General features: G+C 44.2%; 1 protein-coding gene across 4 annotated transcripts in view; it reads left to right on the top strand.

Moving 5' to 3' along the window:
• LOC110523807 (poly [ADP-ribose] polymerase tankyrase-1) overlaps nucleotides 1-25,434 on the top strand; it is a 113,736-nt gene that overhangs the window by 47,492 nt on the left and 40,810 nt on the right. For all 4 annotated transcript variants that reach the window (XM_021602843.2, XM_021602840.2, XM_021602842.2 and 1 more), the window contains exons 4-5: nucleotides 14,280-14,316; nucleotides 19,786-19,861. In XM_021602843.2, the coding sequence (XP_021458518.2) occupies nucleotides 14,280-14,316; nucleotides 19,786-19,861 (113 nt within the window). The remainder of the gene's footprint in view (nucleotides 1-14,279; nucleotides 14,317-19,785; nucleotides 19,862-25,434) is intronic.

Below are 25,434 nucleotides of genomic sequence, written 5' to 3'. Positions count from 1 at the left end.
GACTATGACCAATTACATTGCACTCCACGAGGAGACTGCGTGGCAGGCTGACTACCTGTTACGCGAGTGCAGCAAGGAGCCAAGGTAAGTTGCTAGCTAGCATTAAACTCATCTTATAAAAACAATCAATCTTAACATAATCACTAGTTAACTACACATGGTTGATGATATTACTAGTTTATCTAGCTTGTCCTGTGTTGCATATAATCGATGCGGTGAGTGTTAATTTATCATCGAATCAAAGCCTACTTCGCCAAACGGGTGATGATTTATCAAGCGCATTCGTGAAAAAAGCACTTTCGTTGCACCAATGTGTACCTAACCATACACATGAATGCCTTTCTTAAAATCAATACACAAGTATATATTTTTAAACCTGCATATTTAGTTAATATTGCCTGCTAACATGAATGTCTTTTAACTAGGCAAATTGTGTCACTTCGATTGTGTTCTGTGCAAGCAGAGTCAGGGTATATACAGCAGTTTGGGCCACCTAGCTCGTTGCGAACTGTGTGAAAGCATTTCTTCCGAACAAAGACCGTAATTAATTTGCCAGAATCATAATTATGACATAACATTGAAGGTTGTGCAATGTGACAGCAATATTTAGACTTCGGGATGCCCCCCGTTAGATAAAATACGGAACAGTTCCGTATTTCACTGAAAGAATACACATTTTGTTTTCAAAATGATAGGTTACGGATTTGACCATATTAATGACCTAAGACTCATATTTCTTTGTGTTATTATATTATAATTAAGTCTATGATTTGATATTTGATAGAGCAATCTGACTGAGCGCTGGTAGGCAGCAGCAGGCTCGTAAGCATTCATTCAAACAGCACTTTCCTGCATTTGCCAGCAGCTCTTCGCTGTGCTTCAAGCATTGCACTGTTTATGACTTCAAGCCTATCAACTCCCAAGATTAGACTGGCAATACTATAATGCCTATAAGAACATCCAATAGTCAAAGGTATATGAAATACAAATGGTATAGAGAGAAATAGTCCTATAATTCCTATAATAACTACAACCTAAAACTTCTTACCTGGTAATATTGAAGACTCATGTTAAAAGGAACCACCAACTTTCTCATGTTCTGGGCAAGGAACTTAAAACGTTAGCTTTTTTACATGGCACATATTTCACTTTTACTTTCTTCTCCAACACTTTGTTTTTGCATTATTTAAACCAAATTGAACATGTTTCATTATTTATTTGAGACTAAATTGATTTTATTGATGTATTATGTTAATAAGTTAAAATAAGTGTTAATTCAGTGTTGTTGTAATTGTTATCATTACAAATATAGAAATAAAAATTGGCCGATTTAATTGGTATCGGCTTTTTCTAGGTCCTCCAATAACCGGTATTAGTGTTGCAGGCAGGCAGGCAGGCAGGCAGGCAGGCAGGCCAGGCAGGCCAGGCAGGCCAGGCACCGTAGTATAAGGTGGACTGAGCTTTCTGTTTCAGTAAGGTCACTTAGTTTCTATAGTGCTGTTATTAGACACATGCTCTCCCAGGCTGTGGAGGGAGAAGCACTGACTGCTGTGCTGCTGTCCGAGGGAACATCCACAGCACAGAGCCACTCTGCTCTGTGGTGGGAGATTTGCATGCAAGCCAGCAGAGGTGGATGGTAGCAGTGTCCTGAGCTTTTGCCCTCTCGGTCTTCCTGTAGTCAGCATTGTTGTAGAATGCACACAGACATGCGCACCAGTGTACGTACACACACACACACTGTCAATTGCACAGACTTCATAGACTATGGTTGCTTTTTGTTGTAAAGTTTCCCTTACCAACTGCATATTAATTAGTCAACGTCGTGATAGTTTTGCCAGAAACTCTTAACGTGCCCAGACCACTTACTTGTTCAAATCAAATGTTATTGGTCACATACACGTTTTTAGCAGATGTATTTGCGGGTGTAGCGAAATGCTTGTGCGTCTAGCGCCGACAGTGCAGTAATATCTAACAGTTTCACAACATAAATCCAAAATGCACGTAAATCTAAGTAAGGAAAGGATTAAGAATGTATATACAGATACGTCAGAGCGGCATTGGACTAAGATACAGTGGCATAGTATAGAGTACAGTATGTACATATGAGATGGGTGATACAATATTTACACACAATTCATGTGACTAAGATACCGTAGAATGTTATAGAGTACAGTTTACACATATGAGCTGAGTAATGCAAGATACGGAGACATTATTAAAGTGGCCTGTGATTCCTAATCTGTGTCTGTAGGCAGCAGCCTCTGATGTGCTGGAGATGGCTGTTTAACAGTCAATGGTGTAGTATAGAATACAATACCGTATATACATATGAAATGGGTGATGCAATATGTAAGCACAATTTAAAAGTGACTAAAGATACTGTAGAATAGTGTGGAGTGCAGTTTGTACAAATGAGATGAGTAATGCTAGATACGGAACATTATTAAAGTGGCTAGTGGTCCATTTCTAAAAGTGGCCAGTGATTCCTAATCTTTGTCTATAGGCAGCCGCCTCTGATGTGCTAGTGATGACTGTTTAACAGTCTGATGGCCTTGAGATGGAAGCTGTTTTTCAGTCTCTCGGTCCCAACTTTGATCCACCTGTACTGACCTCGCCTTCTGGATGATAGTGGGCTGAACAGTCTGTGTCTCAGGTGGTTGATGTCCTTGATGATATTTTTTGCCTTCCTGTGGCATCGGGTGCTGTTGGTGTCCTGGAGGGCGGGGAGTTTGCCCCCGGTGATGGGTTGGGCAGACAGCACCACCCTCTGGAGAGCTTTGCAGTTGTGGGCGGTGCAGTTGCCGTGCCAGGCGGTGATACAGCCCGATAGGATACTCTCAATTGTGCATCTGTAAACTTTTGTGAGGGTTTTAGAATTTCTTTAGCCTCCTGAGGTTGAAGAGGTGCTGTTGCACTTCAGTTATGGGTGAGCAGGGAGTACAGGAGGGGGCTGAGCACACATCCTTGTGGCGCCACTGTGTTGAGGATCAGCTAAGAGATGTTGTTTCCTACCTTCACCACCTGTGGGCGACCCTTCAGGAAGTCCAGGAGCCAGTTGCACAGGGCAGGGTTCAAACCCAATGCCTCAAACTTGATGATGAGCTTGGAGGGTTACTATAATGTTGAATGCTGAGCAATAGTCAATGAACAGCATTCTTACATGCCTCTTATCCAGATGGGACAGGGCATTGTGATGGCGATTGCATCGTCTGGATCTATTGGGGCGGTAAGCAAATCGAAGTAGGTCTAGGGTGGCAGGGACAATGGTGGCCATCTTGAAGCATGTGGGGACAACAGACTTGGAAAGGGAGAGATTGAATATAGAGAGATTGAATATAGCCAGCTGGTCTGCGCGTGCTCTGAAGACGCGGCTAGGGATACCATCTGGGCCGGCAGCCTTGCGAGGGTTAATGCACTTAAATATCTTACCCACGTCGGCCACGGAGAAGGGGAGCCCGCAGTCGATGGTACTGTATTATCCTCAAAGCGAGCGAAGGAGGTGTTCAGCCTATCCGGAAGACGTCGGTGTCCGCCGCGTGGCTGGTTTTCCTTTTATAATCCATGATTGTCTGTAGACCATGCCATATACGGTTGGAAGTTTACATACACCTTAGCCAAATACATTTAAACTAATTTTTTTCAGAATTCCTGACATTTAATTATAGTAAAAATTACCAGCTACAATAAATGCAGCCTCAGGATATGTGCTTTCCAGTTTGTGTAAAGTCCAGTGGATTTCTTTGAGGCTGTCGTGGTATCTGCTTGGGGGGTGGATATAGACCGCTGTGGTTATTATTGATGAAAATTCTCTCTGGAGATAGTATGGTTGGCATTTGATTGTGAGATATTCTAGGTCGGGTGAACAGAAGGAATTGAGTTCCTGTATGTTATCACAGTTACATCATAAGTCGTTAATCATAAAACATACAGTGCCTTGCGAAAGTATTCGGCCCCCTTGAACTTTGCGACCTTTTGCCACATTTCAGGCTTCAAACATAAAGATATAAAACTGTATATTTTTTGTGAAGAATCAACAACAAGTGGGACACAATCATGAAGTGGAACGACACTTATTGGATATTTCAAACTTTTTTAATAAATCAAAAATTGTATTATTCAGCCCCTTTACTTTCAGTGCAGCAAACTCTCTCCAGAAGTTCAGTGAGGATCTCTGAATGATCCAATGTTGACCTAAATTACTAATGATGATAAATACAATCCACCTGTGTGTAATCAAGTCTCCGTATAAATGCACCTGCACTGTGATAGTCTCAGAGGTCCGTTAAAAGCGCAGAGAGCACCATGAAGAACAAGGAACACACCAGGCAGGTCCGAAATACTGTTGTGAAGAAGTTTAAAGCCGGATTTGGATACAAAAATATTTCCCAAGCTTTAAACATCCCAAGGAGCACTGTGCAAGCAATAATATTGAAATGGAAGGAGTATCAGACCACTGCAAATCTACCAAGACCTGGCCGTCCCTCTAAACTTTCAGCTCATACAAGGAGAAGACTGATCAGAGATGCAGGCAAGAGGCCCATGATCACTCTGGATGAACTGCAGAGCTCTACAGCTGAGGTGGGAGAGACTGTCCATAGGACAACAATCAGTCGTATATTGCACAAATCTGGCCTTTATGGAAGAGTGGCAAGAAGGAAGCCATTTCTTAAAGATATCCATAAAAAGTGTCGTTTAAAGTTTGCCACAAGCCACCTGGGAGACACACCAAACATGTGGAAGAAGGTGCTCTGGTCAGATGAAACCAAAATTGAACTTTTTGGCAACAATGCAAAACGTTATGTTTGGCGTAAAAGCAACACAGCTAAACACACCATACCCACTGTCAAACATGGTGGTGGCCTGCTTTTCTTCAGCAGGGACAGGGAAGATGGTTAAAATTGATGGGAAGATGGATGGAGCCAAATAGAGGACCATTCTGGAAGAAAACCTGATGGAGTCTGCAAAAGACCTGAGACTTGGACGGAGATTTGTCTTCCAACAAGACAATGATCCAAAACATAAAGCAAAATCTACAATGGAATGGTTCAAAAATAAACATATCCAGGTGTTAGAATGGCCAAGTCAAAGTCCAGACCTGAATCCAATCGAGAATCTGTGGAAAGAACTGAAAACTGCTGTTCACAAATGCTCTCCATCCAACCTCACTGAGCTCGAGCTGTTTTGCAAGGAGGAATGGGAAAAGATTTCAGTCTCTCGATGTGCAAAACTGATAGAGACATACCCCAAGCGACTTACAGCTGTAATCGCAGCAAAAGGTGGCGCTACAAAGTAGTAACTTAAGGGGGCTGAATAATTTTGCACGCCCAATTTTTCAGTTTTTGATTTGTTAAAAAAGTTTGAAATATCCAATAAATGTTGTTCCACTTCATGATTGTGTCCCACTTGTTGTTGATTCTTCACAAAAAAATACAGTTTTATATCTTTATGTTTGAAGCTTGAAATGTGTCAAAAGGTCGCAAAGTTCAAGGGGGCCGAATACTTTTGCAAGGCACTGTATACCTCCATCCTTCTGCTTCCCGGAGAGATGTTTGTTCCTGTCAGCGCAATGTACTGAGTACCCAACTGGCTTTACAGAGTCAGACAGTGTATCTCGAGAGAGCCGTGTTTCCGTGAAACAGAGTATGTTACAATCCCTGGTGTCTCTCTGAAAATAACTCTCGCCTTGAGCTCATACATTTTTTTATCCAGAGATTGCACATTAGCATGTAAAATACTCAGGAGCGGTGGGTTGTGTGCATGCTTCCTAACTTGAACCAGAAGACCGCCTCGAGTACCTCTCTTTTGCCGGCTTTGTTTTGGGTCAGCCTCTGGAATAAGTTAAATAGCTCTGGGGACACAAGGGATCCGCTCCAGGGAAGTCATAATCCTGGTTGTAATTCTGGAAGTTCTGGTGAGTTACCGCCGCTCGTGTGCAAGTCCGCTCGTGTGCAAGTCCGGGCCACTCAAGGACACTTGTCCTGAAGCCACTCCTACGTTTTCTTGGCTGTGTGCTTTGGGTCGTTTTCCTGTTGGAAGTTACATGCCGCAGTCTGAGGTCCTGCTCGTTCTAGAGCAGGTTTTCATCAAGGATCTCTCTGTACTTTGCGCCATTCATCTTTCCCTCGATCTTAACTAGTCTCCGAGTCCCTGCCACTGAAAAACATCCTCCAAGCATGATGCTGCCACCACCATGCTTCACTGTAGGGATGGTGCCAGGTTTCCTCCAGATGTGACCTTTGGCTTTCAGGCCAAACAATTTCAATCTGGGTTTCATCAGATCAGAGATAATTTTTTCTAATGGTCTGAGAGTCTTTAGATGCCTTTTGGCAAGCTCTAAGCGGGCTGTCATGTGCCCATTTACTTAGAGTGGCCAGGCGGAGGCCACTCCTATCATAAAGGCTATACGGACAATGCCTTCGACCTCATGGCTTGTTTTTTGCAGTGTCAACTGTGGGACCTTTCCAAATCATGTGCAATCAATTGAATTTAACACAGGTGGACGCCAAGTTGTAGAAGCTTCTCAAGGATGATCAATGGAAACAGGTTGCGCCTAAGCTCAGTTTTGAGCCTCATAGCAAAGGGTCTGAATACTTATGTAAATAAGGTTTTTCATTTACTAATTATTTTGTGCAAACATTTCTAAAAAACGGTTTACTTTGTCATTATGGGGTATTGTGTGTAGATTGATGAGGGAAAAAAAATGGTATCCTAGTATAAGGCTGTAATGTAATACGATGTGGAAAAAGGGAAGGGGTCTGAATACTTTCCGAATGCACTAGGCTACCAAGCGTGTCTGATGCTTTAAGCACACTTTGATTAAATTATTAAGACACACAAATGACTCATGAGTAGGGTTGCACATTTTGGGAATATTCAGAGGTGGGAACTTTCAGTGGGAATTAACGGGAATATATGCAAATAAATATTAATACCATTTAAATGTAAATGTTTTTTGCATTAGATATATTTACCATATATGGAGACAAACATAAACCTTATACCTTATCATAAGTAGACATAATTGCAAATTATTAAATCCATACAATAGAGTATATTTTTTACATTTAGTTACAAATTTAACTTTAATTAAATGAGTTGACTCTTCACATGGGATGATTTCACTGAACAACAAAAGGGAATATTGAATGATCCATTATCTCCCATAAACATTTTCAACATCTATAAAATGATAACCAAAGCTTTAGTTTCTAGACTGTCTTCCTCTCAGGCTTCCATATATTTTCCCTGGACCTCAATGTCCACCTCTTGAACATCAGACTCCGAGGCCTCATCTTCACTGTCACTTTCCAACCTTGTTCAGGATGGCTCGGTGTCAGGCTCAATTAAGCCTCAAATTTACCTGAATTGCCACCAATTTTTCAACCGTTGTATTAGTCACCGTGTTGCATGCTTTGGTGTGTGTTCCCAAACAAGGACCAGTTGTGCTGGTGGGATTTGGAGGATGGAGGCAACCGGGGAAAGAGCCTCAAATCCATGAAGTCCCTACCACCAGGTGGCTGATGAGATATGTTGACATGACTGCCGTATCTCCATCCCAAAGCCCTTGCTTGGAAGTATACTTTGCCAGACTGCCAAGAAACTTGCTCTCCTCCAGGCCAAGGTGGCGGGACACTGTAGTGATGACTCCATTGGCCTTGTTGATCTTTGCGAATGATTAAATCGATACAATAGAGTATATGTTTTTCAATTTAGTTACGAATTTAACTTTAATTAAATTAGTTGACTCTTCATATGGGATGATTTCACTGAACAACAAAAGGGAATATGATGCTCTCGCCAGCATACTTGGGGTCCAACATGTACGTTGCGGCATGTAAGTTGCGGCTTCAGGCAGAAGTCTTCACGCCTTTTGATGTATTTCAGAACTGCAGTTTCCTCTGCTTGGAGCAACAGTGAAGTGGGCAAGGCAATACGGATTTCTTCTCTTACATCTGCAAGCAGAGTCTGAACATCAGGCAGGATGGCATTGTCTCCCTCAATCCATGCAATGGCTACTGCTATAGATTTCAGTAGTTTCAGGCTGCTTACCACTCTCTCCCAAAATGCATCATCCAGAAGGATCCTCTTGATGGGGCTGTCCATATCGGCAGACTGTGATATGGCCATTTCTTGGAGAGACTCCTTCCTCTCCAGGAGACTGTCAAACATGATGACGACACCACCCCAACGGGTGTTGCTGGGCAGCTTCAATGTGGTTCTCTTATTCTTCTCACTTTGCTTGGTGAGGTAGATTGCTGCTATAACTTTATGACCTTTCACATACCTAACCGTTTCCTTGGCTCTCTTGTGTTTATCCATTGTTTTCAGTGCCATGCCGTCCTTGAGGAGCAGATTCAATGCATGAGCAGCACAGCCAATGGGTGTGATGTGAGGGTAGACCAAGCAGCCTTCATGTTCGCAGCATTGTCTGTCACCAGTGCAAATACCTTCTGTGGTCCAAGGTCATTGATGACTGCCTTCAGCTTATCTGCAATGTAGAGACCGGTGTGTCTGTTGTTTCTTGTGTCTGTGCTCTTTTAGAATACTGGTTGGGGTGTGGAGATTAGTTAATTATTCCTTGCCCACAAACATTTGACCAAACATCAGAGATGATTGCAATACTGTCAGCTTTCTCTGATTTGCTTGACCTTCACTTGAACTCTGTTGAACTCTGCATCCAGCAAATGAGTAGATAAAGCATGTCTGGTTGGAGGGGTGTATGCTGGGCGAAGAGCATTCAGAAATCCCTTCCAATACACATTGCCTGTGAGCGTCAGAGGTTAACCAGTTGCATACACATCTCGAGCAAGACATTAATCAGCATTTCTCTGACTATGTTCCTCCATTGAGTCAAAGAAACTTCTGATTCCAGGAGCACCATGAGCTGTTGCCATTGAAAAGGTGTCTGATTTATAACTTTCACCTCGAATAGAAGTAGAGGGACTTTTGACAGAGGTTGCTTGTTGTGAGCTCTGAGGGAACTTTATGCACTTGGCCAGATGATTCTGCATCTTTATTGCGTTCTTCACATATGATTTGGCATAGTATTTGCAAATGTACACAGCTTTTCCATCTACAGCTGCAGTGAAATGTCTCCACACATCAGATAGTGCCCGTGGCATTTTCCTGTAAAGAAAGGGTTAAAAAAAATAAAAATACATGTACAAATAAATTAACTCAGCACTTCAGGGCCCTGTCTTTCAAAGATCATTCGTAAAAATCCAAATAACTTCACAGATCTTCATTGTAAAGGGTTTAAACACTGTTTCCCATGCTTGTTCAATGAACCGTAAACAATTAATGAACATGCACCTGTGGAACGGTCGTTAAGACACTAACAGGTTACAGACTGTAGGTAATTAAGGTCACAGTTATGGAAACTTAGGACACTAAAGAGGCCTTTCTACTGACTCTGAAAAACACCAAAATAAAGATGCCCAGGATCCCTGCTCATCTGTGTGAACGTGCCTTAGGAATGCTGCAAGGAGGCACGAGGACTGCAGATGTGGCCAGGGCAATAAATTGCAATGTCCGTACTGTGAGACGCCTAAGACGGCGCTACAGGGAGACGGGACGGACAGCGGATCATCCTTGCAGTGGCAGACCATTCCTAACACCTGCACAGGATCGGTACATCCGAACATCACACCCGCGGGACATGTACAGGATGGCAACAACAACTGCTCGAGTTACACCAGGAACTACCTGATGAGCAGCACAGCCAATGGGTGTGATGTGAGGGTAGGAATCCTCCACTTTAGACCAAGCAGCCTTCATGTTCGCAGCATTGTCTCTCACCAGTGCAAATACCTTCTGTGGTCCAAGGTCATTGATGACTGCCTTCCGACTGTCCGCAATAGGCTGAGAGAGGCTGGACTGTGGGCTTGTAGGCCTGTTGTAAGGCAGGTCCTCACCAGACATCACCGGCAACAACGTCACCTATGGACACAAACCCACCGTCACTGGACCAGACAGGACTGGCAAAAAGTGCTCTTCACCGACGAGTCGTGGTTTTGTCTCACCATGGGTGATGGTTAGATTCGTGTTTATCGTCGAAGGAATAAGTGTTACACTGAGGACTGTACTCTGGAGCGGGATCGATTTGGAGGTGGAGGGTCTGTCATGGTCTGGGGCGGTGTGTCACAGCTTCATCGGACTGAGCTTGTTGTCATTGCAGGCAATCTCACCGCTGTGCATTACAGGGAATACTTCCTCCTCCCTCATGTGGTACCCTTCCAGCAGGCTCTTCCTGACATGACCCTCCAGCATGACAATGCCACCAGCCATACTGCTCGTTCTGTGAGTGATTTCCTGCAAGACAGGAATGTCAGTGTTCTGCCATGGCCAGCGAAGAGCCCGGATCTCAATCCCATTGAGCACGTCTGGGACCTGTTGGATCAGAGGGTGAGGGCTAGGGCCATTCCCCCCAGAAATGTCTGGGAACTTTCAGGTGCCTTGGTGGAAGAGTGGGGCATCATCTCACAGCAAGAACTGGCAAATCTGGTGCAGTCCATGAGGAGGAGATGCACAGCAGTACTTAATGCAGCTGGTGGCCTCACCAGATATTGACTGTTACTTTTGATTTTGACCCCCCCCCCCCCCCTCCCCTTTGTTCAGGTGCACAATGTTCCATTTCTGTTATTCACATGTCTGTGGAACTTGTTCAGTTCGTCTCAATTGTTGAATCTTATGTTCATACACATTTTTACACATGTTAAGTTTGCTGAAAAGAAACGCAGTTGACAGTGAGAGGATGTTTCTTTTTTTGCTGAGTTTAGTGAAGCAGTTAGATTAAACAACTCCTTTGTAATAAATGTTTTAAAATTTGACATGTATGGAAACAGGTGAATTAACACTTCTCAGTTAGCAGGCTCAAGCAAGCTAAAACCCACATGGAAGCAAAAACTAACTAGCAGAAATTGTTAAGTTAGACATTTTTTAAACACACTTTGCTGTAGGCCACTATTTACTAGTTAACAAAAAAATCATGTATGTCATATCAAATATATTCAACCAACCCAGTATTGTAATCAAACCTTACCAGAAAGTATGTAGTCCTTATCTCAGACAGTGTAGTAGTGTGGGCTCAATAGCATCTCATAAGTGTGCAAGATCTTGAGTCAGCTGTGCATGTGATGGAGGAATGCACTGTGCATGCAGGGGGTTGCAATTCAATTGAATTTGAGATAGTTTAACCAAAATATGCCACAAGACCAAGAAATTCCTTGGTTGTATCCCACAAAAAAAAGGTTCACTGTTATAAGCTAACTTTTTTTGATGAATTTAAGCAAAATTCCTGGGCTTAACTTACCATGTAAAATTACCGGGAAGTTTCCAACCCTTTGCAACCCTACTCATGAGGGAACCAGAGTTCAAGATAGCATAACCAGAAGGAAAAACCCTGTCCCCCCCCCCCCCTCCCCAGGCTACACCAGGGGTCAGCAACCTTTTCCTGTTGGAGTGACAATTTATATTTGACCATTTCTACTGATCTGCGTGCCATTCATGATTTTTGTGGAACAGTCATTTCATTCATAATAAAGTCTTTGAATCTCAAAATCTTTGTGGTTATTCAAAATTCTAAAATGAACTTCTATTACCATTGCCAACTATGTAAAAAGTGCTAACATAAAGCCAACAAATAAAAACGTTGCAACTTGCAGGTAGAAAACATCCAGATTTAAAAAATGAATATCCTATTAATCACATTGGCTATGCATGGCATGTCTGCAAGGAACTTGAAATATTGTGTCAACGTGGTCTGGCCTGAAGCTCACCCTAGGAAACTTGCCCCACTGTATAAAACATTCTGGGCCCTCAGAGTTTCCCATGCCAGTGAGCTCCAGATAGACAGAGCTGTAGGCTATTTGTGCAAGGGATAAGAAGTAATCAACCGGATCAGAACATACACATTTTTCTCCCTTTCACACCGAGTGATTGAAAGAGAGATGGATTTTTTTGTTTGTTGTTTGTTGTCTTTCTCAATACATGTAAAAACAGACTTTTGTTTACTTGCTGTTTGAGGTGAAGAAAAAATGACTCATATGTTCCACAGTGTTGGTGAGTTAAGACGATCAGAAATACTATCAGATCCCCAAATGGGCACATTTATCATTTATAGGTCTACATTTGCGCGCAGGCCAGGCAGCCTAGGCCTACTGCTATGCATAATCTGGTGCGGGTCCTTACTCAACATTTACCAGAGCGCTACAAATAAAATACATTGAATGAATTGACAACTCGTAAATGGAATGAAATAAACCAAAACTTGTTCCTCATAACTGTAGCCTAGGTTGTGTGGTCCTTAAACAACTTGTCCACTCCAGACAATGAGAACGGTAAAAGACTATAATAATAATTTTTTGAATGCATTAACAGAAATGACCTTAACCAAACATTGTAGATTTGAAATGATGGGAAATAACAGTAAATGTACTACTGGTGATACTGGTGTGCCCTCCCACGGCCTACAATGGATTAGTCCACTGAGACATGCGTGAATCAGACCGGTGTCTCGTGGCATAAAAATAATAATATATATAATTGCTGCTCGACTTAAAAAAAATAATATTGGCCGACCAACAGCCTATCGACCAAACAATCGACCAGTCAGTCGACTGGGGTCAGCCCTAGATGCCGTGCTAATTTCTGCCTCGCCATCTGCTGTTTTTATATCCTCTCCTCCCTGTCGATAATGTCATATCTGTTAGAATGATCCAATCTGAGTCAGAGTACAGGCAGTCAGGCACACCACAGCAGAGACAGAGGAAACCTACCACTGCTCTGGCAAAGATGGATGGGAGCACCGCATGCATGCCTCAGATGAGATTTACATCTGTTTGATATTGACTGAGGCAACCGTACCCCGAATATACATACACACAGCCTACTCCCCCACAGAAACACAATGTAATTCATGGCATCCATTAACTGCCCTCTGGGGTCCGGCCATTCCAGTCAGTCTATCACTATGTCCCCGTCAGCTGCCAATCAAATATTAGGGAGGGTTACTGAGTGCAGGGGCATCAACACTAAGAACACATGGCGAGGAAAGATGGTGTGTGTGCTCTCCTCTCGCCTTGCTTTATCTCAGGGGAGGAGGGGGTGTTGTTTGTTTGATCTTGCTGCCCATATGTCTCTGAGTTAATAAATGTATTATGCCCATAGAGACCTAAAAGCCTGCCTAGACATGTCCCCTCTCTTTGTATGGGAGTCCATCCCAGCCATAGTCTTCTAACCCCAGCCAGCCCCCAGAGCCCCCCCTCCCGGATGTATTCTGTGTGTTCTGATCTTAACACCAGGCAGCCTCCCTCCCTGTCTCCACATCCACGGTTGTTGGAATGGAAACAAAGGACTCCTCCAATTAAGCCACTGTGTCTGACTCTGCGTGTATTCTTTTTGTGTTCCAGAATGCTTTCTCTCTCTCCCTCCATCTCTGTGGCACCCCTCAGGCATGTCCTGTCAAATCCACGCATATTGTCGCAGGACCCTTAACCACTCCTCTTTCATCATGTTATTCATTCTTCCTCCTCGTTCCCCATCTCCCCCTCAGTCTCCTCAGGTCCTGGCAGAGAAAGCGCACACACGGGGGATGGGGGGGTTGATGGTGAGGAAAATCAAGGGGGGTCGGAAGGAGGGAGAGGGGGATGGAATTTGTTGCGACTGTAGTGGCGGGGGCAAGGCTGTGGGTTGGAGGGATGAGAGGGAGAAGGGAGGATGAGGGTGGGACCACTTCTGTTCATGATATCTATTTCTCTTCTGTTATCACTGCAACCCCTCCTCCTGTGCTAACAGAAAAACAGGAGGAGAGAGAGAGATGGGCGGCGTTGGTTGGATGTGTGTGTGTGAGTGAGAGAAAGAAAGAAAGCCGTTTAATTTGAAGATTGAAACAAGCCGTCTCCTAGAGAATGATTGCTGTGTGCACAGGCTGCCCAACGTCACGTCAACATCAGCCAAAGGGGTGTGCACTGAGCTACGCCACCCAAGCCAAGAGAGAGATGTGCGAGGGAGGGGAGGGGGAGAGAGAAAAGCGAGAGAAAGCCGTAAGGAGAGAGAAATAGGCAGGCATTGAGGAAGGTTCTCTGTCTAATGTGTGGGTGCTCTGCTGCACCGTGTGTGTGTGTGTGTGTGTTTCTCCCACACAGTGTCTGTGTGTGTTTCTCTCTTTTCTCTCTGTGCCGTAGCTGCCTCTCTCTCGACTGTGACACTGGCTCTGTGCTGCTGCTGTGCGTCTCTCTCCCTGCCCGTCTCTGACACTATGATTTTCTGCAACCATTTAGGTGAATACAAGAAAGACGAACTCCTGGAGGCGGCTAGGTGAGTACAAGCTCCCCTCTCATCATCTCTCCATCTCTCTCCTCCTTTTCTCCCTTCTCCCCTCTTCCCCTCCGGCATTAGCAGACAGGTGTTGTGAAAGGGCTGAGCTTGTGGTTTGGGAGCTGGTGCACGGTGAGGGTTGTTATTGTGAAGGGATACCCACGTGGACTGTGTGTGGCCCTTTCTCGTTTGGGCAGAAGTCCGTCCTCGCTCTCCTCCGTCCTTTCACTTCCTTGCTCCGGAAACCGATGTGGTCGAGGAACGTGTCAATTGGTTAGTAGGCAAACGGAAGATCCCCCCGACAGCCTCCTTTTGGCGAGGAAGCACGAATGTTTCCTACCGCGGGAGAGTTTTGATATCTGCCACACCACCTTATGAATCAGCTGTCGTATTGTCAGAGGAGAAAAGCATGCACACATTTAAAGACCAGAAAGCTACGTATCCGTTTAGCTATAAACTGTCTTGCACAACTAACTCAACTCATTTATTTTTTAGCACTTTACACATATATTTTGGGATCCACCCCTGTAAACGTCATTGGCCTGATGACGCGCGAGTGGAGAAGGAGCTTCTCATTTCACTCAAGAGCATTTTCGTCCACGTTCCCACTCCTCGATTACCTTTGACCTTTTTCAGAAGGAGGCGAGAGATGACAGAGAACGCAGGAGTTGAGCAAATCCAATTGAGGAAGGCCCCTGTCTGTGTGGAGTGTTAGTTGTTACTTCTGCTTGGTGTGGGTGGCAGGACAGCGACGTGTCATTCAATCAACACAGAACACACTATGTTAAGACACACTGACGGGAGTCCGGACTGTGTTCCCTGGTAAGGTGCTAGCTCACCGACCAGAGACCCAGAGCAGAACCAGAATGGATCATATAAGGTTGCTCCATTTGATTTGAATCACTTTCCGACTGCAAAACCTTCCAAACATGTTTGCCCGTGGTAAAGTGGTCAGAAAGTGACTTTTTAGACCTGAATGCAAAAACATTCATGTGATAGAGGCCCTCAAAGTTGAGGCATTTTGCATACCCCACCCTACCATGAGACATCCGTTTCTGAGACTGGTTACTCAAATGAACTTGTCCTCTGCTGCAGAGGTATCTCTGGGTCTTCCTTTCCTGTGGTGGTCTTCATAGGGCCAGTTTCGTTATAGCACTTGAAGGTTTTTGTGACTGCACTTGAAGAAACGTTAAAAGTTCTTGACATTTCTTGGATTGACTGACCTTCATGTCTTAAATTCCTGATGGACTGTCATTTCTCTTTGCTGATTTGAGCTGTTCTTGCCATAATATGGACTTGGTTTTTACCAAATAAGGCTATCTTCTGTATACCCTCCCCTACCTTGTCACAACACAACTGATTGTCTCAAACGCAACAGTCCATATTATGGCAAGAACAGCTCAAATAAGCAAAGTGAAATGACAGTCCATCATTACATTAAGACATGGAGGGTCAGTCAATCCAGAAAATGTCAAGAACTTTTAAACTATCTTCAAGTGCAGTCACAAAAACCATCAAGCACTATGACGAAACTGGCTCTCATGAAGACCACCACAGGAGAGGAAGTCCCAGAGTTACCTCTGCTGCAGAGGATAAGTTTATTGAAGTTACCAGCCTCAGGGATTGCAGCCCAAATAAATGCTTCACAGAGTTCAAGGAACAAGACACATCTCAACATCAACTGTTCAGTCGTGACTGCGTGAATCAGTCCTTTATGGTCAAATTGCTGCAAAGAAACCACTTCTTAAGGACACCAATAAGAAGAAGAGACTTGCTTGGGCCAAGAAACAAGCAATGGACATTAGACCGATGAAAATCTGTCCTTTGGTCTGATGAGTCCAAATTTTAGATTTTTGGTTCCAACCGCTGTGTATTTGTGAGACGTAGATTAGTTGAGCGGATGGTCTCCGCATTTGTGGTTCCCACCATGAAGAATGGAGGAGGTGGTGCTATGGTGTGGGGGTGCTTTGCTGGTGACACTGTCTGTGATTTATTTACAATTCAAGGCACACTTAACCAGCAATGGCTACCACTGCATTCTGCAGCGATACACCATCCCATATGGTTTGGGCTTAGTGGGACTATCATTTGTTTTTCAACAGGACAATGACCCAACACACCTCCAGGCTGCGTAAGGGCTATTTGATCAAGAAGGAGAGTGATGGAGTGCTGCATCAGATGACCTGGCCTCCACAATCACCCGACCTCAACCCAATTGAGATGGTTTGGGATGAGTTGGACCGCAGAGTGAAGGAAAAGCAGTCAAGAAGTGCTCATCATATGTGGGAACTCCTTCAAGACTGTTGGAAAAGCATTCCAGGTGAAGCTGTTTGAGACAATGCTGAGAGTTTGCAAAGCTGTCATCAAGGCAAAGGGTGGCTACTTTGAAGAATCTAAAATATATTTTGATTTGTTTAAGACTTTTTTGGTTACTACATGATTCCATATATGTTATTTCATAGTTTTGATGTCTTCACTATTATTCTAAAATGTAGAAAATAGTCAAAATAAAGATGAATGAGTAGTTCTGTCCAAACTTTTGACAGGTACTGTATATATTTTTTTATTTTTTATTATACAATCCTTTGACAACCCGTTTTGTGAGCTTTCAAATTATGTCGAACTCAACCGTTCATCTTTTTCAGTGACAACGACATGGATGTCTCATGGTAGGGTGGGGTATGCAAAATGGGTCAACTTTGAGAACCTCTATCTCCTGAATCTTTTGGCATTCATGTCTAAAAAGTCCCCTTTTCTGACCACTTCTACCATGGGAAAACGTGTATGGAAGGTTTAGTTCAAATCAAAAGGGGTGCGGTCAGAAAGTGATTGAAATCATATGGAAGGACCCTTTTTGGACAGGGTTCCCCAAATGGTGGCTTTATGAGCAAAAAAATTACCAAACCGTTTTTGTCTTTTCATTGTTGGACATAAAATACTGTAAAAACACCAGGAAGTCAGCTCCAAGTTATTTTAAGTTAAAACATCTGTTTTCAAGTATTCCCACACATAATCGAATGACACGTGATCATATACAAAGGTTTAAAATGATTATGTTTTAGTCCAACATATGTGTTTGAGCTTCTTGCGGTCAATTTGCAGTCTATACATTATTCGTAATTATGTTCTTGCCCTCTACCATCCGCTCAACAACAACAAATAAACTGCTGCAGGGATAACAACAGAAGGCTAGATAGACCGTCTGGTCCGGATGCGGCTGGGATTCAGAGTAGGGGTTATCTCTCTCTCTATCGCTGTTATGACTGACATGACAACACCGTTGTGGTGGATGGATGTTTCTGATTGGCCAGCGGGTTCACAGTTCACACGGCCGTCCCTCGAGAGGTGCACTCTGGGAAGGAGTGAAGCCCCCAGCGAGAGGAAGAGGAGCAGTACTGAGTCTTCCTCCTGTCATCTGAACAGCTGAGATTCCCTGGTTTCCTGCTCTGTGCTCCCACCCTCTGTCCGCCCAGCTCTCGGTGCTCCTGCTGCCTGAACACGAACTCCCTATGCCCACTGGGAACTCCTGTCATGTCCGCTATAAACATGAGGGGATTTCTCTCTTGTTCCTACAAATGAAGGACATACAGGCTGCCCCACAATGGCTGTTGTGGTCGCTCCACGCACACAGTTTCCTTCCCACAATGGCCACCCCAGCATAGCAAAGTCTGTTATAGTCGTGCTTTGAACCACCTGAACATGTCTTGCGGTGCAAGGCATGTATGTCACATTCAGCTCATTATACTGAAGTGCCTGCCTCTGTTGGCCCTTGGCCAGCAGACCCAACTTGAATACATGAGAACTATAAAGACTCCGTCTTCATTATCTGGGAACGCAGTTAGTCGGTTGAAACCATGATGAGAGGGGTTGCCATGGAGTGTAAATGTACCACTCACTATGTCCACAACAATCACATGTACTGTATGGAGCTCCATCCATCCAGGGCTTTGCTTTCAGCACTTCTTATTAAGACGAGGCCTGCTATTGGTTATTCTGCGGTAAGGGATAAGGCTCTTCTGAGATGTTTGTATCATGGAGGGGGCGAGCCTCATATAGCTGATTGACTTATGACAGGAGGTTTACTCTGTATGGGCTCCATCTTAGCGCCCTGGTAATTAGGAAGATGAAACTGACAAACACACTAGCTTTAATCCAGTGGCCTCCACTCTCTGCTAAACCTTGGGATGTTGTTGTGCATCTCAATTAAGAATCTCTTGTTTTCACTTAAGCCCAGTTAGCGTTGTCTACCGGCGGAAGGAGAAGGAGGGGAGAGAAGAGAGGAACAGAAGAAAGCAAAGCCACCGACTATGAATGCATCTTCGCTGAAGGAACTTTGGCAAAGGTTGATACAGGGGGAACGAAAGAGAAAGAGAGTTGGGGGGGAGAAAGATCCCTTTCTTCCTTTCTCTGACGGCCTTAAAGAGTTGTCGTCATCTGGGTAATGCGGAGACTGGCCGGCTCCGCTGCCAGGGTAGTGCATCCTGGCCAGGCCTCCCGTCACCGTGTCTGGGCACCGTGCACCAACCACAGGAGGCAGAGGACATCCCTAATAAATAAACTCTCAGAGCGTGCCAACATTAAGACTGACTGACACGGCCACCCTGATCCAGAACAGAGCAGGCAGCAGGGCTTCTGGTAACAGCCAAAGGGTGAAGAGACACACGGATAGAGGAGAATGAGTAGGATTACCCTGACCCAGCACAGTAGTAGGGCCTTACTGTAGTCTTTTATTTTGTCCATCCCATATTCAGGACTGTCTTTTACCCCCCTGGCTCTTAACTGTGGATCCTTCGAAGTGCCATACAGTCACATTGGGAACTGAGAGTGGAGCGGAGAGGGTGGCCCTTGGCTTCAGTGACACTGGAAGGAGACGCTGAGGCTTTACATGTCTCCTGACCACACTGGACCATCACTCTGGACCAGATTTTAGGACCAGACTTCAGGACCGGCTGTTAGTGTGTGTTCAATGTGTAATGTCCTGCTGTGTTTTGGGATGGTAGAGCAGAACACAGGAAAGACCTCCACAGCAGGTAGAGATGCTGACTCTGTTATCCGGAAGCCTTCTCTCTGAATCTCTCTACAGCCATGCATAGCCATTGGCAAAAAGGAAGTTTCTGTTGGGATAAGGAAATAATTTATACTGCGTCAGTGTTTTTCACTCTTGTTGTTTTCTGTTACCTAACTATCTTGACCAGTGTTTTCAGAGATCTAAAGATTGGTTTTGACTGCAGACATAAATAATGCTCTTTAGTTTAGATCGCCATTCTGTCCATTTTGGGCAACTCCCTGGGCAAGTTTTCTACTCTCCTAGCCTTTTGTTATTCTCCTTTTTTAGTTAATGATAATCCTCCACTCCTCCCTTCTGTTTCTATCTCTCGTTCTCGCTCACTCGTTGGGGTATATCTAATGCAGGGTATATATTTTTTTGTTTTTTCGATCCCTATTTTCTATGGTTTTCTTCCGCTGCAGGAGTGGAAATGAAGAGAAGCTCATGGCCCTGCTCACTCCGTTAAACGTCAACTGCCACGCAAGCGACGGCCGCAAGGTAAGGGCTTGCTCCACCAGCACGCACGTGTCTGCACACACATTGTTACCCAAGCGATCCCCGCTCAAACCATGATATTCCAACTCAATCGTTAAGTCGTAGTGAAATGGACCAATCAGTTCAGGTAAATCTAGAGACATTCTTTGCCAGCGGAGGTAGTAATTGTAAGTGAACACAAGTGGAACAGGGTGAGGAGGGCTATGTGGCCCTCTTGATGTCATAGTCCTGTTCCAGGTGTCAGTGTTAGAGGCCTGGTCTGAGCTTAGGGAAAGCTACAGGATCCAAGTCAGTCCAGAGAAGAGGCTTAATAGGAGCCACGACATCCCTTCTCACAGACCTTTCATACGAGAAATGAGAGGATTTGTGATACCCGGTTGTCTGCTGCAAGGTAATCATAATGCATAGATAGGTCAGAGTTGAGGATAGTACCTCCGCTCTCTTTTCTACTAAATTTGTTTTTCAGACACTCAGTTTCTATAGTATGTTGATTATAAGTAACAGATTGTTAGTACAGTATTGACAACATTCTAGTGACAATGGATACTACAGTCATGGCCAAAAGCTTTGAGAATGACACAAATATTAATTTTCACAGGGTCTGCTGCCTCAATTTGCATATACTCCAGAATGTTATGAAGAGTGATAAGACGAATTGCAATTAATTGCAAAGTCCCTCTTTGCCATGCAAATGAACTGAATCCCCCAAAAACTTTTCCACTGGATTTCAGCTCTGCCACAAGAGGACCAGCTGACATGTCAGTGATTCTCTCGGTAACACAGGTGTGAGTGTTGACGAGGACAAGGCTGGAGATCACTCTGTCATGCTGATTGAGTTCGAATAACAGACTGGAAGCTTCAAAAGGAGGGTGGTGCTTGGAATCATTGTTCTTCCTCTGTCATCCATGGTTACCTGCAAGGAAGCCATCATCATTGCTTTGCACAGGGCTTCACAGGCAAGGATATTGCTGCCAGTAAGATTGCACCTAAATCAACCATTTATCGGATCATCAAGAACTTCAAGGAGAGCGGTTCAATTGTTGTGAAGAAGGCTTCAGGGCGCCCGAGAAAGTCCAGCAAGCGCCAGGACCGTCTCCTAAAGTTGATTCAGCTGCGGGATCGGGGCACCACCAGTACAGAGCTTGCTCAGGAATGGCAGCTGGCAGGTGTGAGTGCATCTGCACGCACAGTGAGGCGAAGACTTTTGGAGGATGGCCTGGTGTCAAGAAGGGCAGCAAAGAAGCTACTTCTCTCCAGGAAAAACATCAGGGACAGACTGATATTCTGCAAAAGGTACAGGGATTGGACTGCTGAGGACTGGGATAAAGTCATTTTCTCTGATGAATCCCCTTTCCGATTGTTTGGGGAATCTGGAAAAAAACTTGTTCGGAGAAGACAAGGTGAGCTCTACCATCAGTCCTGTGTCATGCCAACAGTAAAGCATCCTGAGGCCATTCATGTGTGGGGTTGCTTCTCAGCCAAGGGAGTGGACTCACTCACAATTTTGCCTACGGACACAGCCATGAATAAAGAATGGTACCAACACATCCTCCGAGTGCAACTTCTCCCAACCATCCAGGAACCGTTTGGTGATGAACAATGCCTTTTCCAGCAAGGTGGAGGACCTTGCCATAAGGCAAAAGTGATAACTAAGTGGCTCGGGGAAAAAAACATCGATATTTTGAGTCCATGGCCAGGAAACTCCCCAGGGTGGACAAACAAAAACCCACAAATTCTGACAAACTCCAAGCATTGATTATGCAAAAATGGGCTGCCATCAGTCAGGATGTGGTCCAGAAGTTAATTGACAGCATGCCAGGGCAGATTGCAGAGGCCTTGAAAAAGAAGGGTCAACACTGCAAATATTGACTCTTTGCATCAACTTCATGTAATTGTCAGTAAAAGCTTTTGACACTTATGAAATGCTTGTAATTATACTTCAGTATTCCATAGAAACATCTGACAAAAATATCTAAAGACACTGAAGCAGCAAACTTTGTGGAAATGAATATTTGTGTCCTTCTCAAAGCTTTTGGCCACGACTGTACAGTGTAGCCACACGCTGTGATATCCATCATATCCAAACATTACATTATTCTCTCTGAAAGCTATCTTCCTGGGAATATTTTAGCAATAAGGCCTGAGAACTATCGTGTGAATAACTTCCGACTAAGGGCTGTTCTTAGGCCTGACGCAGAGCAGAGGGACGGGAAAACAGCCCTTAGGAGGGTGTTATTCAAGATAATTCCTGGGTTCGTGGCCCTTATTGCTTTTATAAAACGGTTACCAGCGTATAACTAAAAAACAGATTTAACGGCATGTTTTCATTTTTTTTATTCAGTCAATTTGTTTGCTTTAATCCTTCCACCTTACGATATAGTCTGAGAAAAGCCAGTCGTTAGTTCAGGAATCCTGAAGTTGCAAGCCAGATGGGCTGGTCATCCATTCTATTGGCATGGACAGTTCTAAGCCACAGGTGTCAAACTCATTCCACAGAGGGCCAAGTCTATGCGGGTTTTCGGTCCTCCCTTGTGCTTGATTGATGAATTAAGGTCACTAATTAGTAAGGAACTCCCCACACCCGGTTGTCTCGGGCTTAATTGAAAGGAAAAACCAAGAACCTGCAGACACAAAGCCCTCAATGGAATGAGTTTGACACCCCTGGTCTAAGCAATAAAGGTTGCTATGAGACTAGCACGTTCTCCTTTGCTAGCCTAGCCAACTAAAGCAAACAGACAATCACATCAAGCAGCTGAAATGACAGCAAGCTATGTGCATTTTTTGTTTGTTTTTACCTTTTGTTCCTTTTGCAGTTTCTTGGGATATATTAATTATAACCAGAGAATCTGTCACGTTCATATGCATGGCACGGATTGGAGAAGCAGACAGCAAGTTTTAGACAAACCTCGACTGTTGCAAACCAAATGCTAGAGTAGTAGCATGGGGAAATATTGCCTAGACGTTTCTTTTCCAGGGGAGATGAAGTGTATAAATTACCTGGCTAGGCTGTCAGACAGTGGATGCGCATTGATTCAAATGGAGCTGTTAACAGGCATTATCAAATCAAAATGTATTTGTCACATGCCCCGACTACAACAAGTGTAGACCTTACCGTGAAATGCTTACTTACAAGCCCTTAGCCAACAGTGCAGTTCAAGAAGAGTTAAGAAAATATTTACCAAATAAACCAAGGTAAAAAATAATAAAAAGTAACACAATAAAAGTAACAATAACGAGGCTATATACATGGGGTACCAGTACAGAGTCAGTGTGCGGGGGTACAGGTTAGTTGAGGTAATTTGTACATGTAGGTGGGGTTGAGTCAATTCATTACCTGGGATTGTGGTTACTAACTCCTATCAACCAATCAGCATCCAAGATCCAAATAACCTGTTTTATAGTTTAGAATTATTCCGGTAGAGGGATTTGGAGATCTGTGTGGGGTTCCGCAGTGAGGTTCTTTGTATTCCTACACCACAGCAGTGTAGGTTGTAGTTATGGCTATTAAGTAAGCCGTTAGCATTCAATGACTCCTGATCATCCCCCGGCTGGGTTGTCAGTGCTGTGGCTTTGTATATCTGAATTCTGTCCCTGCCTGCTTCAGGAGGCATGCAATGACATTTAGATTTGGATTGATTTCCGTGAGGGTACGATGACAGCGATAATAATAACTGACACAATGATGCATATTAAAATGCTAATGAAGCTTTCCCAAAGATTGTCGCCATAGCCTCCATCTCAAGACCCCTTTCTTTATTACCCCTTTTTCCTTTTAATTAAAATGCCACCATCCCTCCCTCCACCTCCCTGGCCAATTCTCTGCCTTTTATGTGAGCAGTGCTGTTCTAGACGCTGTGGATGTTTATGGCTGGTTCTGTGTTTGCCAGATCACGGCCCTCCTAATACAGCTCTGCAGGGTGCAGTGTTCCTGCCAGCCAGCCAGCCAGTTGGTTGCTCCCCAGACCTCAGTGTTTATGAACAGAGAGAATGTATTCTCCTTTACAGTCGTCACTAATGTGCAGTGCGGTTAGTCTCTCTGTGCTAATGAGTTGCTGTGGCCCAGGCAGCACAGCATGTCGGTTCAGAGATTCTGTTCTAAGGCAGATGAGAGGGTTGCTCCTGCTAGTTACATTGCTTTGGGTTTTTGAGTCCTCGGTGTTTCTCGATATGCGTACTACCGTGCTCCCCACACTCGTGCTCCACGTGCATTCTCCAAGGAAGTTCTCTTGAGTATGCTCTTGTGAGGACAAGGGTGTGGAGGACACATAAAACATAACATTTAATAAACACTCTCACTCCCCGTACTGTATTACCCCACGCTGCATCGCCCCATTCACTAAACCTTCTTCCAGCTAGGACAATGGCAACAATATAGACGAAACAAGATGTACACCAAGCTAACGTGTTACTTCAGAATTATCAGCTGGATATACTGTATATGTGAATCGTTGTAATCTAGCTAGCCAGCTATCTAGTTAAACAGGCAGAAATGACCTAAAACTAATGTTATGCAAGGTACAGTAGATGTTTACTCTTCGTGGGTAGCTAGCTAAAAATTATTTGTGGCTTGTCAGTTAGCCCTATTGACTCACTATGGACTTACCCATTCACTGAACCTTCCGTTTTATTTGTATTTATTTATTTACCTTTATTTAACTAGGCAAGTCAGTGAAGAACAAATTCTTATTTACAATGACGGCCAAACCCAGACGACGCTGGGCCAATTGTGCTTTACCATATGGGACATCCAATCGCGGCCGGTGGTGAAACAGGCTGGATTCGAACCACAGTGTCTGTAGTGACACCTCTAGCACTGAGATGCAGTGTCTTAGGCCGCTGCGCCACTTGGGAGCAGCAGTCTAGCCAGGACAATGGCAATAGAGACGAAACCAGATGTACACAAAACAAAAGTTTTACTTCATAACTATCAGCTAGCTATATGTGAATCGTAATAATGTAGCTAACCAGATAGTATAACCGGCAAAAATGACCTTAAACCAATGTTATCCAATATAGATGTGAATTCTACATGGGTAGCTAGCTAACAATTCTTTGTGGCTATCTAGTTAGCTAACAGTAGTAGCTAGCCAGTTAACTATTGACTTACTATGGCTTGCGGTCTACGCACACCACAGTGGGTATGGTAGCCATGCCAAAATTAACACAGCATGTATTTAAAATATTGTAGTCAGGCAACATATGAGAGGTGAATAGGCAACATTTTTTATTTCTTTATTTATTACTTTTCATATTTTTTTCTCCCCAATTTGGTGATTGCGATCTTGTCTCATCGCTGTAACTCTCCAACGAGCTCGGGAGAGGCGAAATTCGAGTCATGCGTCCTCCTTAACATGACCCACCAAGCCGCGCTTCTTAACACCCGCTCGCTAAACCCGGAAGCCAGCTGCACCAATGTGTCGGAAGACGCTGGGCCAATTGTGCATCGCCATATGGAACTCCCAGTCACGGCTGGTTGTGGCACAGCCTGGGATTGAACCCGTGGCTGTCGTGATGCTGCAACACTGAGACGCAGTGCCTAAGACCGCTGCGCCACTCGGGAGGCCAATAGGCAACAT

The sequence above is a fragment of the Oncorhynchus mykiss genome, chromosome 5 (genome assembly GCF_013265735.2).
Source record: "Oncorhynchus mykiss isolate Arlee chromosome 5, USDA_OmykA_1.1, whole genome shotgun sequence".
NCBI classification, from domain to species: domain Eukaryota; kingdom Metazoa; phylum Chordata; class Actinopteri; order Salmoniformes; family Salmonidae; genus Oncorhynchus; species Oncorhynchus mykiss.
This window is presented reverse-complemented; position numbering and strand designations above follow the sequence as displayed.